Source organism: Podarcis liolepis (assembly GCF_965112155.1).
Source record: "Podarcis liolepis genome assembly, chromosome: 17".
NCBI lineage: Eukaryota > Metazoa > Chordata > Lepidosauria > Squamata > Lacertidae > Podarcis > Podarcis liolepis.
The window spans coordinates 31,874,154-31,887,774 of NC_139571.1; the positions used below are offsets into that span (position 1 = coordinate 31,874,154).

Consider the following 13,621-nt stretch of genomic DNA (forward strand, 5'->3'; position numbering starts at 1 on the left):
GTGTCCTCAGGCTGAAGAAACTGTAGATTAAGGGGGACATGCTGTGCTCACCTGAGCTTTCCCACCCTGCAGGTTAGCAGGACACCCAATGCTGACCCCTCTCATGGACAATGCGTTGCCGTAGAACCAAAAGAACAATAAGAGCTTACGCAAAGAGTTTACATTATGTTAAATTTATCAATGGAGGAAAGATAGTGTCATCAACAGTTGCTGCTGTTGAGAATGAGTTTATTTTATAAGCCTTTTCTTCTCTCTGTGCTCAGGGGGGGCGGGGTCTATGCAGCTCTGAAAGCCACTTCATGCCTCAAACAATGTGGGCATTAGCACACCAGAGCTTCTGCCACAATACATTTGTGAGACTTTAAGGTGCCACTGGTCTTGACTTTTGCTTGCTTGCTTGAGCTATTCCTGATTGTATACTGTGTTCATATTGCAAGGACAGGGACTGGACTTTTAAACCCTACACAGCTTACCTGTTTGGAACTCATCCCAAAGATGGAGGAACTCTACCAGTATATAATTTACACCAGGTGTTGGGAGCCTTTGGCCTTCCAGATGTAACAGCTCCCACCACCCCTGGCCGTTGGCTGTGCTTGCTGAGGCTGATGGGAGTTGTAGATCAGCAACATCTTGAGGGCCAAAGGCTCACCACACCTGCTTAGTGAGGTCACCAATGCTTGCATATGCATCATGCCCATACAGAGATGACACTAACACTGTCTGTGAGCGAGACTACCATCTTTGATAATTTTCCTGGTGGTTGGGGATTAAGAGGGGTGGCTAGAGCTTTGGCCAACCAAAAAAGAATTGTACAGGTGTACCGCTACTTATACTAGGGTTGCCATATTTCAAAAAGTTGAGTTGTTGGTTTTTTGCAACATCTCCCTCCCCCATCAAGTTTTTTAGGAAATCAGGCACTTTGACTAATTTTCAAAAATTCCACCCAAACGCCGTTTTTGGCAGACGAATCCCGGCTATGTCTGGGAAATTCTGGACGTATGGCAGCCCTAAATCACGGACAATTGACTCGTGCACGAAGCACCAGGAAATAAATAATTTGGTTCGAACCTTGAAATGGCGGGAGAGAGCTAATGAGTCCTCATGGCTCATGAGAAGACCCTCCCTGGAACCCAAAGAGGACTTTGGCGAGGGCAGAAGAAGCTTTGAAGAGACCGAAGACACAGCGGGGCTTTGTTTAGGCTGCTCAGCCTCCCCGCCTAACAGCTGATGCACGTGGTAGCACAGCAGCCGGAGCTGCTTTTCTGCACATTCTTCAGCCTCCAGCCAGTCCCAGAGCTTCAATTCCAGTAGTGGATATTTTTGGATGCAGTGTTTTTTGGTGTGGATTGGAGAGAGAGCAGCAGAGAGGGTGTTTAAAGAGTGTTTAGAGGGTGCTCCCCACTTAACGGTTTTTGCTTATGTGTGCAGGGCTTAGAACGTAACCCCCCCCCCCCCGTGCAAGTGAGGGGACGCCTATATCAGCAGTCCCCTGGTGGATTGCAGCCAATATCCTGCCCCTTGCTACATCTTGCACGGTTTGCATCAGCTTCGTAGATAGCTGGCTGCTTTCAAATGCATAAATGAAGAGGAAGAGATGCAGAACAAGGAGGCGAGTGCGTGTTATTTGCTCAGCTCTCGCCCCTGAAGTTGCTTTTTCCTCCCACAGGGTTCAGCCAGGATATACTTTGTCCTGGCTGCCTTCCAGCAGCACAAATGTAACTCTTGCTCTGCACACGTCAAGCTGAGCTTTGTACCCGGCTTTCGCAATGCTTATTTCAGCTGCTGCCGCTGCTGCTTGGAAAACTGGCGGAGAAGGGAAATGCAGCCCAAGCTATTTACTGGACGAGCTCTTGTGGGAAAAGAATCTTTCACCAAAAAGGAAAAGAAACCCACCCACTCCCCCTGTAAGGTTGAAGCACACATCTGTTTAGGTGTGTATAAAGTGAGCTGTCCCAAATTGCAACATCGTTAGTTGCAGAAGAATTAGAATTTCAGCATTTATATACAGATAGGTAGCCGTGTTGGTCTGCCATAGTCAAAATAAAAAAAATCCTTCCAGTAGCACCTTAAAGACCAACTAAGTTAGTTCTTGGTATGAACTTTCGTGTGCATGTGTATCTGAAGAAGTGTGCATGCACACGAAAGCTCATACCAAGAACTAACTTAGTTGGTCTTTAAGGTGCTACTGGAAGGAATTTTAGCATTTATATAGAAAATATTAATTTAAATATATTGCAAATATGAATTAATGTTTGTAGAATCCTTGTAAGGGAGGCCAGCATTATTGCCTCCTTAATGTAGATACAAGTAGTATGAGGAGTTGAAATAAAAGATGATTGCTCAAGATTACTTACTGAGATGGTCTGCGCACTCTGAGCCATTGAACTGCACCTTCGCAGCAGATACATAGCCTGGCTAGATGTTTTCATTTCCCCCCTTTTTAAAGACTCTAACCAATTTTCTGAAAAGAACAGCAATAAGCTATTCTTTTTCTCAATTCCGATAGAATCTGGTTTTTTTTTTGGGGGGGACGCAGCAAAACAGAGTATTTCATAAGGAACAACAGGATTGATATACATCTGTGGCTATTTTTGTGTGTATACCACTTCCCAAAGCAGCAGTTGGATGGCACTAGATTTAGAGTACAGTGGTACCTTGGTTGTCAAATGCCTTAGTTGTCAAATGAATCAGCTCCTGAATGTTGCAAGCCTGGGAGCGAGTGTTCCAGTTTGCAAACGTTTTTTGGAAGCCAAATGTCCAACGCAACTTCAGCAGCTTCTGATTGAGTGCAGAAAGCTCCTGCAGCCAATTGAAAGCTGCGCCTTGGTTTTCGAATCATTCCGGGCGTCAGACGGACTCCCAGAACAGATTAAATTCAAGAACCAAGGTACCACTGCAAACTGGAAAAAACGTGTTTCCTTCAACTTGCCTTGTGGCACACTCCATGGAAACGGTTGTCTGCAAGTGACATAATACTTCAAGGGATTTAAGACAGACTCTCCAGGTTCAGATTCCAGATTTGGGGGAGATGGGCCAATTTTGGGCCACCTAAAATGGTCCAAAAGGATATTGAATTTGAATTCGCCAGCATTCAGTTTTTATATGCTTTTATCTTACCATTCTATTTGTTTTATGTTGCGTTTTTATTTTAATGATACTGTTTTTTGTTTTGCTGTTGTATACTGCTTAGATATATAAAGAAATATTAAGCAGTTTGCAAATGCTGCTGCTATTATTATTATTATTATTATTATTATTATTATTATTAATGCCTCCCAGCTTGACCACACCTCTCCTAGTGCAGGTTGGGCCCCCCCTCAACCACTTGAATGATCCCTCTTTCCCTGACTGACCACGTGGGTGATTCTTTGAGGGTGGTAGTGAGGAGGACCCAACATCAGCCACACAAACGTCCCAACCTTACAGTTTTAATCTGGGAAGCATATGGATTAACCTCTGAACATCCACCAGGCATCTGAGCCATTAGTCCAGCTTTTCCAGACTAATTTTGTATTGGACCAAGATAGGTCCATCCACCATTAGCTTTGGCTATGATTTTTTTTTAACAGAAAAGCATGAATCTGCATTATATTTAAGCACTGTTAAGTTTCACTGCTGTGGGAGCAAAGAATGCTACCACATTAAAGTCATTTTATTATTTATGCATTTGTTATCATTATATCTCCCCTTTTTCCCATGGAGACCTAGGTGTGAGAACTGCTAGGTTAGATAGATAGATAGATAGATAGATCCCACTGAGTATTTGGGTATCTGATTTTCAGATAAGAAAAGGTTTAGAAAAGGGAAATAAAAGATCCCCAGAAGTAAAATATAGTCAAACCTTGGTTGTTGACTGTAATCCGTTCCAGAAGCCAATTCGGCTTCCGAAATGTTGGCAACCAACGCATGGCTTCTGATTGGTTGCAGGAGCTTCCTGCCCTCCAGCGGAAGCCTCATTGGACACTTGGCTTCCAAAAAACGTTGAAAAAAATGGAGCATTTGCTTTCAGGTTTTCAGCGTTCGGGAGCCGAAACGTTCCCAAACGGAGGAGTTCGGGAGCCGAGGTTTGACTGTAACAAAAAGAGAGATCTAGCTTGCTATGACATGGCACATCTATTAAAGGCCCCTGAGCTCTGCCTTTTGCTGCCCGCTCACCCCGCCATAGAGCCTCCCATCCGAATGCTGGCCAGACCAGACTTGCTTAGCTTCAGCAAAATTTTCTGTACCTTGTGACTTCAGGCCATGCTGTGGAAATTGCTCTGTTAGTCCTACCGTGTTTGGGGGAAGGTGTAGGATTTATTTACAGTTTAGATTCAGCTGCGTTACAGTAACACCCCCAGTCCTCCTTCATGCCTTGGCCCTATGTTAAATGTCAATTGCCTAATTTTAGATACATGTTGATGCCGCTACGAATGCTCTAAACAGCACTCCTGCACTGACATGTAAAACATTATATATATGACAGTTGGCAGTGACTGTGTGGATAAGTATATTGTTACGCTCTCCCAACTGTTTTCCAAGTGGTGCGAAGTTCCAGGACTGCAGTGACCTTACTCAGGTTGGTTCATTGGAGGCTTCTTAGAATTTTGTGATTTCTGTGCCTATTTACATATATACACATTGACCAAAGTCACATCTTCAGTTCTCCAACCGGCACCCAAAGTCCACTGCTCCTGCGTCAGGTTTCTGCTCCAGGGAGACAGCACCCCAAAAACACATTCCAACTTAGGTTACAGTTTACCCCATCGTTTGCTTCACAGATTACACCATCCTTGGTCCCCAACAATTTCCTAGCCATTGTTGGCCCATTTACCCTGCAGTTTTCCCAGCAAAGGAGATTTTTTTGACAACTTTCCTTTGATTATTAAGTCAGCTTCCAGCCCTATCTGATAGTTCCATTGAACCTCCCTTGTCCAAGCTACCAATCCCACAACACTATGAAGTATTTCCCTGGAGGTTTATGGATTTAATTTTGGGGGGGGGCAACTGTATTTTTGTGAGAAAATAACCACATATGCTGTGGTGGGTTGAAAAGCTTGTGGATATGATCAGAGAAAACACTATGTAATTTTTATCCTGTGTTTTCATGAGATACGTGAATTCCAAAAAGCAGCCCGTGCATGAGTGGCCCATTGACGAAGTTTTCATGAAACACTGAAATGCAGTATCTTCTTCAGAAGTGTTATTACGCTGACATAAAGACACAACTCTAATACTGCTTGTGAAGGACTTAACCACATTGTCCTCAGTTTCCTATTGATACCAAATGTGGATGATTAATATTTTGTTTCTTCTTTCCTCTTCTCTCTTCTAGTTCCAGCTGCTGATTGAAATCATTTGGCCTTTACTTATCTTCTTTATATTGATCTCTGTACGGCTATCGTTTCCACCCTATGAACAACATGAATGTAAGTATGGAACATGCATATGCTTTGCTTTATATTTGGTGATGATGGGAAGTGTCAGGGAACTGCCATCAGAGGCAAGAGGAGAGGTAAGACGCTCCAATGATGCAGGGGAGGGAACTAGCAAGGAGAGAGAGAGAGCTTCCGCTGGGGAAGGAAATCCAGGGGACACCAGGGAGAAAGGGGAGGCTGAGAGTACTGCGGAGGGGAGGCTCCGAGACTCTTCCAGTGAAATCAGCGGAGAGAGCACAGGACCTCCGCTTGGCACGCCCACGCTGCGCAGAAGGCTTCCGCGCAGAGAATGTAGGAGGAGACTTGGCGTCAAAGAATTTCTATGTTGGAGGACGTTTAGGAGACGCCCACTCACGGATTCTGCCAGTGACTAAGACAGTCGCGTTGTAAGGGCTGTCAAACCAGGGAAAGGTTTAGCTATACGACCAGCTTGGAGCAGTTTGCAGTTTACGCACAAGCAACCCCAATTCCCATTACAGGAAGGAAGGAAGGAAGGAAGGAAGGAAGGAAGGAAGGAAAGAAAGAAAGAAAGAAAGAAAGAAAGAAAGAAAGAAAGAAAGAAAGAAAGAAAGGTTCCTTCTCCTGCATGCATGTTTGGCATCTCTAGCAAAGAAGGACCTAAGGTAGCATGGAAGAGAAACACCTTTGCTGTGCATTATGGCAAAAACAAGCAAACAAAAATGGTAGTACAAAGCTAAGCTTGATAACTTGCAGAGGATACTCAGTCAAATTGGTAGAAAGACACCAAGGATAAATGCAACTAAACTGCCATAGAACAGTGGCTTTCCGGGTGATTAACAACCTGCCATGTTTCTTCCTGTGCCAATGGGTCAACAAATACCAGTTGTTTTAACAATATTGATATTACTATTTGCCTTCTGAGAAAAGAAGATACTCTTCATTTTATGCATTAAGTGCAGTTCAGTTACATCAAACATTTTGCCAGGTCATGAACACACGCAGGTGTACCTTCCTCCCCCTATACCAAGATCTGGGGCTGTTCAGAGAAACCTTGATTGCAGGTGACTGTGACCTCTTTAGGTCTGCTTAGGAATTTAAGGGACAGAACTGTTATCTAATGTTCCAACGTTCTTTGGTGTTTTTTCAACATGAGCTTTGGATAGCTTACCGCATATTATTGCGACAGCAGCCGAGCTGTAGGTGTGTAGCTTTTTAAACCACTGGATATTTTAAATATGGCTCGGTTAACAATTTTTAAAGTGATTCAACAACGGGAATTTTTTCAGGCATCAATTCTAGACACACCTATCTGGGAGTGAGTAGTTTTAAGGAAAATTGAAAGAGATCATTCCCCAAGGTATACAAGCACATTTTGTGTGTCCACTGTAATCGCTGTTCAAAAAATTTCTGAAGGTTTTTGAAAGTTCTCTGGGTATTTTCCTGTTGTTGTTTCCTAGCTGTAAACTCTTTGCATACATTAGAAACCTCTGTGATAGAGAGATGCATCTTCTCTCATGGTGGACACGGAATAATATTTTTTTGAGGGGTGGAGACACACTGAGGACAAAGGTTTTTCAAATGGAGAGAAAGCAACTTGATGGCCTAATATGTACATTCCTAAGTTTTGTCCTTGTGTTTCAGGTCATTTTCCAAACAAGGCCATGCCTTCAGCTGGAACATTGCCATGGGTCCAAGGGATTATTTGCAATGCCAACAATCCCTGCTTCCGCTACCCAACTCCTGGAGAGTCACCGGGCATTGTTGGAAATTTTAACAAATCTATGTGAGTACCATATCTTCCTTTATGAATCTCTGGTCCAGGGAGTAGTGAAGGGACAAGCATGAAGAACAGAACGGAGGCAAAACGGCCTTGCACTGGTCTGCATTATAAAAGGTGCTGGCTGTTCTTTTTAGAACAGCCTTTGTAGAAAAGTACACGTGGTTCTGAGATAGTGGCTGTGCTTGGCAGGGCGAATGTTGGGGTGGAACATACAGGGCAGTGAATCGGGAAAAGTTTCATCCAGGGCAAAACTTTGCAGGTAGGAAGCAGTAGGAAAAGTGGATTAAAGGGGAGGGCAAAACTGCAGCTCTTTAGGACCTTAAGGTAAAGGTAAAGGGACCCCTGACCATTAGGTCCAGTCGTGATCGACTCTGGGGTTGCGGCGCTCATCTCGCTTTATTGGCCGAGGGAGCCGGCGTACAGCTTCCGGGTCATGTGGCCAGCATGACTAAGCCGCTTCTGGCGAACCAGAGCAGCGCACAGAAACCTTAGCAGTTCCTATAATTCTGACTTCACTCATTAGATAAGATCACCGACATGGAGGAGCAGCTAGGCTTGCTCAGCACGCAGAAATCACTTGGAAGGATACCTGCACAGTTTGCTTCATAACTTTCTTTCTACAACGGATAGAGATGTACATTTTTAAAATGAAAGCTGAGAGTCTGGGGTCCTTGTGTGAGAGCCAGTGTGGTGTAGTGGTTAAGAGCAGTAGTCTCGTAATCTGGGGAACTGGGTTCACATCTCTGCTCCTCCACATGCAGCTGCTGGGTGACCTTGGGCCAGTCACACTTCTTTGAAATCTCTCAGCCTCACTCACCTCACAGAGTGTTTGTTGTGGGGGAGACTCCTTCAGGTAGTGATAAAGCGGGATATCAAATCCACTAATGAAGGCCTTCTTGGCAATCCTAAATTATTCAAGTACATTTTTGACTAGTACAAATGAGGATGGCCCTGTTTCTCGCTTGATCCTGTTGGGATCAGATAACTCTGCTCTGTCTTAGCATGCTTATTGCATCTGAGGAGCGAATGACCAGCTGCCCTTTGCTCTGGAACTGTGACCAACTTCTCTAATCACGTGTCAAAGTTGCAACACCTTCTGAGGCCCTGATCCCAAGAGGAAATGGGAAGCATGTTGCCACAGCTGGAGTTTTTGATGGAAAAGAATAAAGCATTGATATGAGCAGCTGGTCAAAAAAAAAATACCAAAATTTCATTGGCGAAGGGAGAAAATGCAAATGGCACCTCCAGCCACTAATTAACACGGGACACAATCCTGTTGGAATGAGCGCTCACAAAACATGGTGGTGCTGTTCACCAACCCTCATTCGTTTTAGTGGGACTTGCAAGACAGATCCTTGAGTCAGTTGTAAACAGGAATGTGCAATACAAAGAACAGAATTTGGAGTCAAGCGAACTATCCTTCTTTCCCCTTCTTATATTATCCTATCTTCCTTAGCGTTTCCCGCCTGTTCTCTGATGCCAAACGATTGCTACTGTATAGCCAGAAAGACACCAGCATTAAGGACGCACAGAAAGTAGCAGGGAAACTGCAGAAAGTTGGGAAGACTATTTCAGGTAAGTGAACAAAGGATGTGCTGTCCATTTGGTGTTGCGTCAATAATCCAGAAGATGGAAAAGGCTCACTGATGCTTAAATTTGCACTGGCTAACTTTGTGAGCCCCCCCCCAACCATACCACAACAAGTAGTTCACCCCCATCTGTCCCAACCCCATGGCTGGACCCCTGTGTTTACCTGAAAAGTAAAGGCACTTTTCAGGTGAAAAAGTATAACTGAATCAGAAGCCGGGATTTCAAATATAGCTGCGATCCTGTGCATGCTTAGTTGAAAATCAACCCATCAAAATCGATAAAAGATCTGTGTCCAGAGAAAGTATGTTTAATGCTTGCATCTTAATGTGAAATATGCCATTATTTCTTTCAGAGAGCCCCTTCATCCTCCCCAAATGTGCTTGGTTTCCTGTGTGTCAGCACCTCTATTTCAGTACTTTCCCCCATCCTCAGCTCTCTGTGGTTTATGTGTTTGTGGAGCCTTTACACTGAGGTGGCAATGACTTTGTTGTTATTTATTGTTGTTTATATACATATACATATACATATACATACACACACATATATCTCTCTCTCTGTGTGTGTGTGTGTGTGTGTGTATGCATTCTTATTTATTTATTTACTTAAAGGTAAAGGGACCCCTGACCATTAGGTCCAGTCGTGGTCAACTCTGGGGTTGGGGCGCTCATCTCGCTTTATTGGCCGAGGGAGTAGGCGTACAGCTTCCTGGTCATGTGGCCAGCATGACTAAGCCACTTCTGGCGAACCAGAGCAGCTCACGGAAATGCCTTTTACCTTCCCGCCACAGCAGTACCTATTTATCTACTTGCACTTTGACGTGCTTTTGAACTGCTAGGTTGGCAGGAGCAGGGAGCTCACCCCGTCACGGGGATTCGAACTGCCGACCTTCTGATCGGCAAGTCCTAGGCTCTGTGGTTTAACCCAGCACCACCCGCGTCCCTGATTTACTTACCTACTGCTTATGTAGCAGACATGGGGTGTGGCATGCTATGAAGGGATCATATATATGTGGCAAAATAGACTTTCAGCCCCAGGACCATTCTTTTGACCCTTCTGAGAAGATAGGCTTGAATCATGCATTAGGTCCCATCTCTTTTACCTTCTTGTTTCTGATACAGGAACTGGGCTGGGAGAAAAAGTGGCTACTGTCATATGTAAGGAAGGTGGAAGAGGAGGCTCCCTATTGTTGTTAAACCATCGCTTTATATGTGAATGGGGAAAACACCTGAACGATAAATATGTCTGCCCTCACTACGTTTCTTCCCTGCCCTGATTTCCCATTTCTTCACCCTCCCCTCTCATCTTCTCCAGTGCAAGAGTTCTTCCGCATTTCTCGTAGTTTTTATTCAGACTTTAAAGGGAGTATGATTTCTTTGTAATGCAAAACCACACTACTTGAAAAGCTGCAAAGGAAATTCATTGAAGAAGATACCTGGGCTGTAGCATCTGTGTGCGTTTTTTTGAATATTTTGCCCATGCTTGGTTGGTTCAGGTTTTATGAGGATGGTGCTTGCAATCTGCTAGCTCATGATGTTGATGGCTCTAAAGAAGTGAGTAAGGTATCCAGTCAAACTGCAAATCCTGTAGCTTGGCAGAAGACACCTAGTGATTTCGGCAGCTAACACCATAAAAGCATATAAGTTTGATTAAAGGGAGGAAGAAGACCTGAGGTAATTACTTGTTGCAGGATTAAATGAGTAATGAGTATCTCTGAGCTTAAATTTTATTGTTAACTCTATTTGTAATTATCCCTCTATATAAAACAGTGACATGTATAAAAACAATTTTTAAAAATTACAACAATGCAGTTTAAAACCACAGTACACACATAATATCAGCTCCAATCCAATTAAGATTCCAAATGGGGTGAGAATTCCACTTAGACCTGTTAAATATGTTGAAATGAGCTCTCCCTAACCTGCTGAGGTATGAAATGTATACGAAGTTTCCAAATTCACATCCTTCAGAACTTTGTTTTCATTTTAAGTATGAGTGCTAGGAACAAATGGGGAAGGTGTTCAATAGAGAAGAGAGTAGCCAGCGCTATTGAAATGTTAGTCAACAGATTATTTATTGGAACGTTGACTAATAATAATAATAATAAATTTTATTATTTGTTCCTCGCCCACCTGACAGGGTTGCCTCAGCCACTCTTGAGTGGCTTTCAGCATATACAAAAACATAATAAAACATGGTGTGCATGTGTTTGAGAGTGATACACAGTGCTCAAAGTGAGTACGGAAAGGATGGTTAGGCCCAATCTGATTGTTTCCCTGTTTAAAAAGAAAAGTGGGGTGATACCTTGTCTCACTTTGAGCATTGGTGGGATGTGAAGCAGTATGTGTGCATGGTTAGCATGTGTCGGAAACACATGTGCGTAAGAGTATTTTGTGTGTGCGTGCATACAACAAAAGATGTTGCACTTCAGAGAACAAGCATGCGCCTCCGCTTGTTCTGCAATAGAGCTGACGTTTCCTGAAAGTCTTCTACAGATAGAAAACACTGACAAGAGTTGAGCAAAATATTAATAAACAACACTTTGCATTTCAAGTGTATAAGGCACTTCATAAAAGTGATCTCAGTAATCCTGGCGACAGGCCATTGCTGTTCCATCGATATTGCAGATTGACGGCTGGGCAGGGGCCTAGCTGAGGCTGAGAAAACAGTGACTTTGCTAAGGCCACACAGTGAGCGCATGGCCGATGCAAACTATGAACTGTCAGCATTTTGCAGCTCACGCTCTTCTTAACCAATACCCTGGTGCTGGAGAAAGGAATGGCAACAGCAGCGAAAAGTGAAATGTATGGTGTTAATGCTAATTAAATGAAAGCTAGCAAATTGATTGGATAAACAAGGCCTGGGGCAAGCACATGTTTGTTTTATAAGGCAACTTGAGAATGTGCAGTCGAATGTGTATACTTTTTTTTAAAAAAAGAAGAACATTGTGCACTGCAATTCAGAATGTTTGTATGACAGACACCATATTGTTGGTGCGAGCTGTGGTGAACAAAAGGGTGCTTGTCCTTTATGTTACACTCACACAGTCTCCGGGAAAATTCGTCAGAAGCTGTTGTAGCAATGACCTATAGCTTCAGGGTTCTGTTGCCAGCAAATGGAAAAGAAAGACCACGCACAGAAATGAAAAGCACCTTTCAGGATTAGATGACCATTATTTCTAAAGCATAAAGAGGAGGCCTTGAAAACTTGCATGCTACTTCAGGTTTTCAGTTTCCCCAAGGAGTAGGAAATCTGAGGGCACCTTTTTACAGAGTGACTTTCCTCGTGATGAGACAGTACAGTGGTACCTTGGGTTACATACGCTTCGGGTTACATACGCTTCAGGTTACAGACTCTGCTAACCCAGAAATAGTACCTCAAGTTAAGAACTTTGCTTCAGGATGAGAACAGAAATCGCAGGGCAGCAGTGGGAGTACCATACTAAAGTGGGAGTACCATAGCTAAAGTGGTGCTTCAGGTTAAGAACGGTTTCAGGTTAAGAACGGACCTCCGGAACGAATTAAGTACTTAACCCGAGGTACCACTGTACTTGACAATGCTTTTGTAATATCTGTTTATTTACGATGGGCAGTTACCAACATTGAATCAGTGCTGCCTCCCCCCCCCCCCAAAGCAACAGCAGACTCATGCAGCTCCCCCGGGGCTGCAAAACTCAGGCATTTTTCTTTGGCTAGATTTGAATGGCAAAAATATTTCCTTTATCCCCCCACACTGGCAGGTGGGGTATGATCCAGACTCCATTGGCTTTGAGATGTCACCAGGAACCATAAAGCCATATTAAGCTTTCGCTCCTGCAGCTATCACAAACATCTTGGCAGCAGGCTTTTTCTTCACTTTCCGTGTCAGAACAGTGTGTTCCATAATAACACCATAATTGCATGCCGGGTTTTTATTATTTTTATTTTTTGCATTGCTTCATCTGGCCCACAGTGAGACAAAACAGATGAGACGTTGCAGGGATGGTACAACTGGGAGGAGAGTAGCAGGACCCTTCCAAACTATGCCCTCCCACTGCCACTTTCCAGCCATTCTGCAGCTGCCTTGTTTGCTGCTAGTTCTCTACCTAAAGCTCTCTGGCTTGCCCCATTTGAGCTCATCATAAAATAATATTCTATATAGTGGTACCTCTGGTTACAAACTTAATTCATTGTGGAGGTCCGTTCTTAACCTGAAACCGTTCTTAACCTGAAGCACCACTTTAGCTAAATGGGGCCTCCCACTGCCGCCGTGCGATTTCTGTTCTCATCCTGAGGTAAAGTTCTTAACCTGAGGTACTACTTCCGGGTTAGTGGAGTCTGTAACCTGAAGTGTTTGTAACCTAAGGTGTTTGTAACCTGAGGTACCACTGTACTAGATTGGGACATGTCAACAACTATACCAGCACAGTGTCGCAACTCCTTGCCTGCTCACCCCCACCTCCAGGTACTGTATATGTTTTGGTAGTCTTATCAAAACTGTTTTGGATTCCTCCAGAATTCCTAGGATCATAGAATTGTAGAGTTGGAAGGGACCCCAAAGCAGACCTCTCCACATTTGTTTTTGCTTTTCGGCAAAACTGTGTTGCAGGTCGAAGCTCTGAAGACCACGTCCCCTTTCAAAGCCACTGCTTGTTCACCTTTCAAAATTCCTTCAGTGTTTCATACAAGGAGAGAATTCCCAAATGGGACTAGGAATGTTACTTCTTTGAAAAATCAGGGCTGGTGTTTGCCTTAGGAAGAAATCCCTCACTGGCACCAACCACAGCCTTCCTCCCGAATGCAAATGTAAGGTTACCAGACGTCCCCATTTCCTGGGGACAGTCACCGTATTTACAAATCAGTCCCCATACAAAAGTGTCCCCGGATTCACTGAAAAA

The 13,621-nt window shown here is 43.8% G+C and overlaps 2 protein-coding genes across 2 annotated transcripts in view; one reads left to right on the forward strand and one right to left on the reverse strand.

The window, feature by feature from the left end:
* Positions 1-13,621, reverse strand: part of LOC310696250 (uncharacterized protein) — a 960,839-nt gene that overhangs the window by 418,629 nt on the left and 528,589 nt on the right. The gene's annotated exons all lie outside the window — the stretch shown is intronic.
* The window catches only part of ABCA1 (ATP binding cassette subfamily A member 1), a 109,943-nt gene that overhangs the window by 20,608 nt on the left and 75,714 nt on the right, over positions 1-13,621 (forward strand). Inside the window, exons 3-5 of the mRNA XM_083481354.1 lie at positions 5,315-5,408; positions 7,020-7,161; positions 8,615-8,733. Of these exons, the coding sequence (XP_083337480.1) occupies positions 5,315-5,408; positions 7,020-7,161; positions 8,615-8,733 (355 nt within the window). The remainder of the gene's footprint in view (positions 1-5,314; positions 5,409-7,019; positions 7,162-8,614; positions 8,734-13,621) is intronic.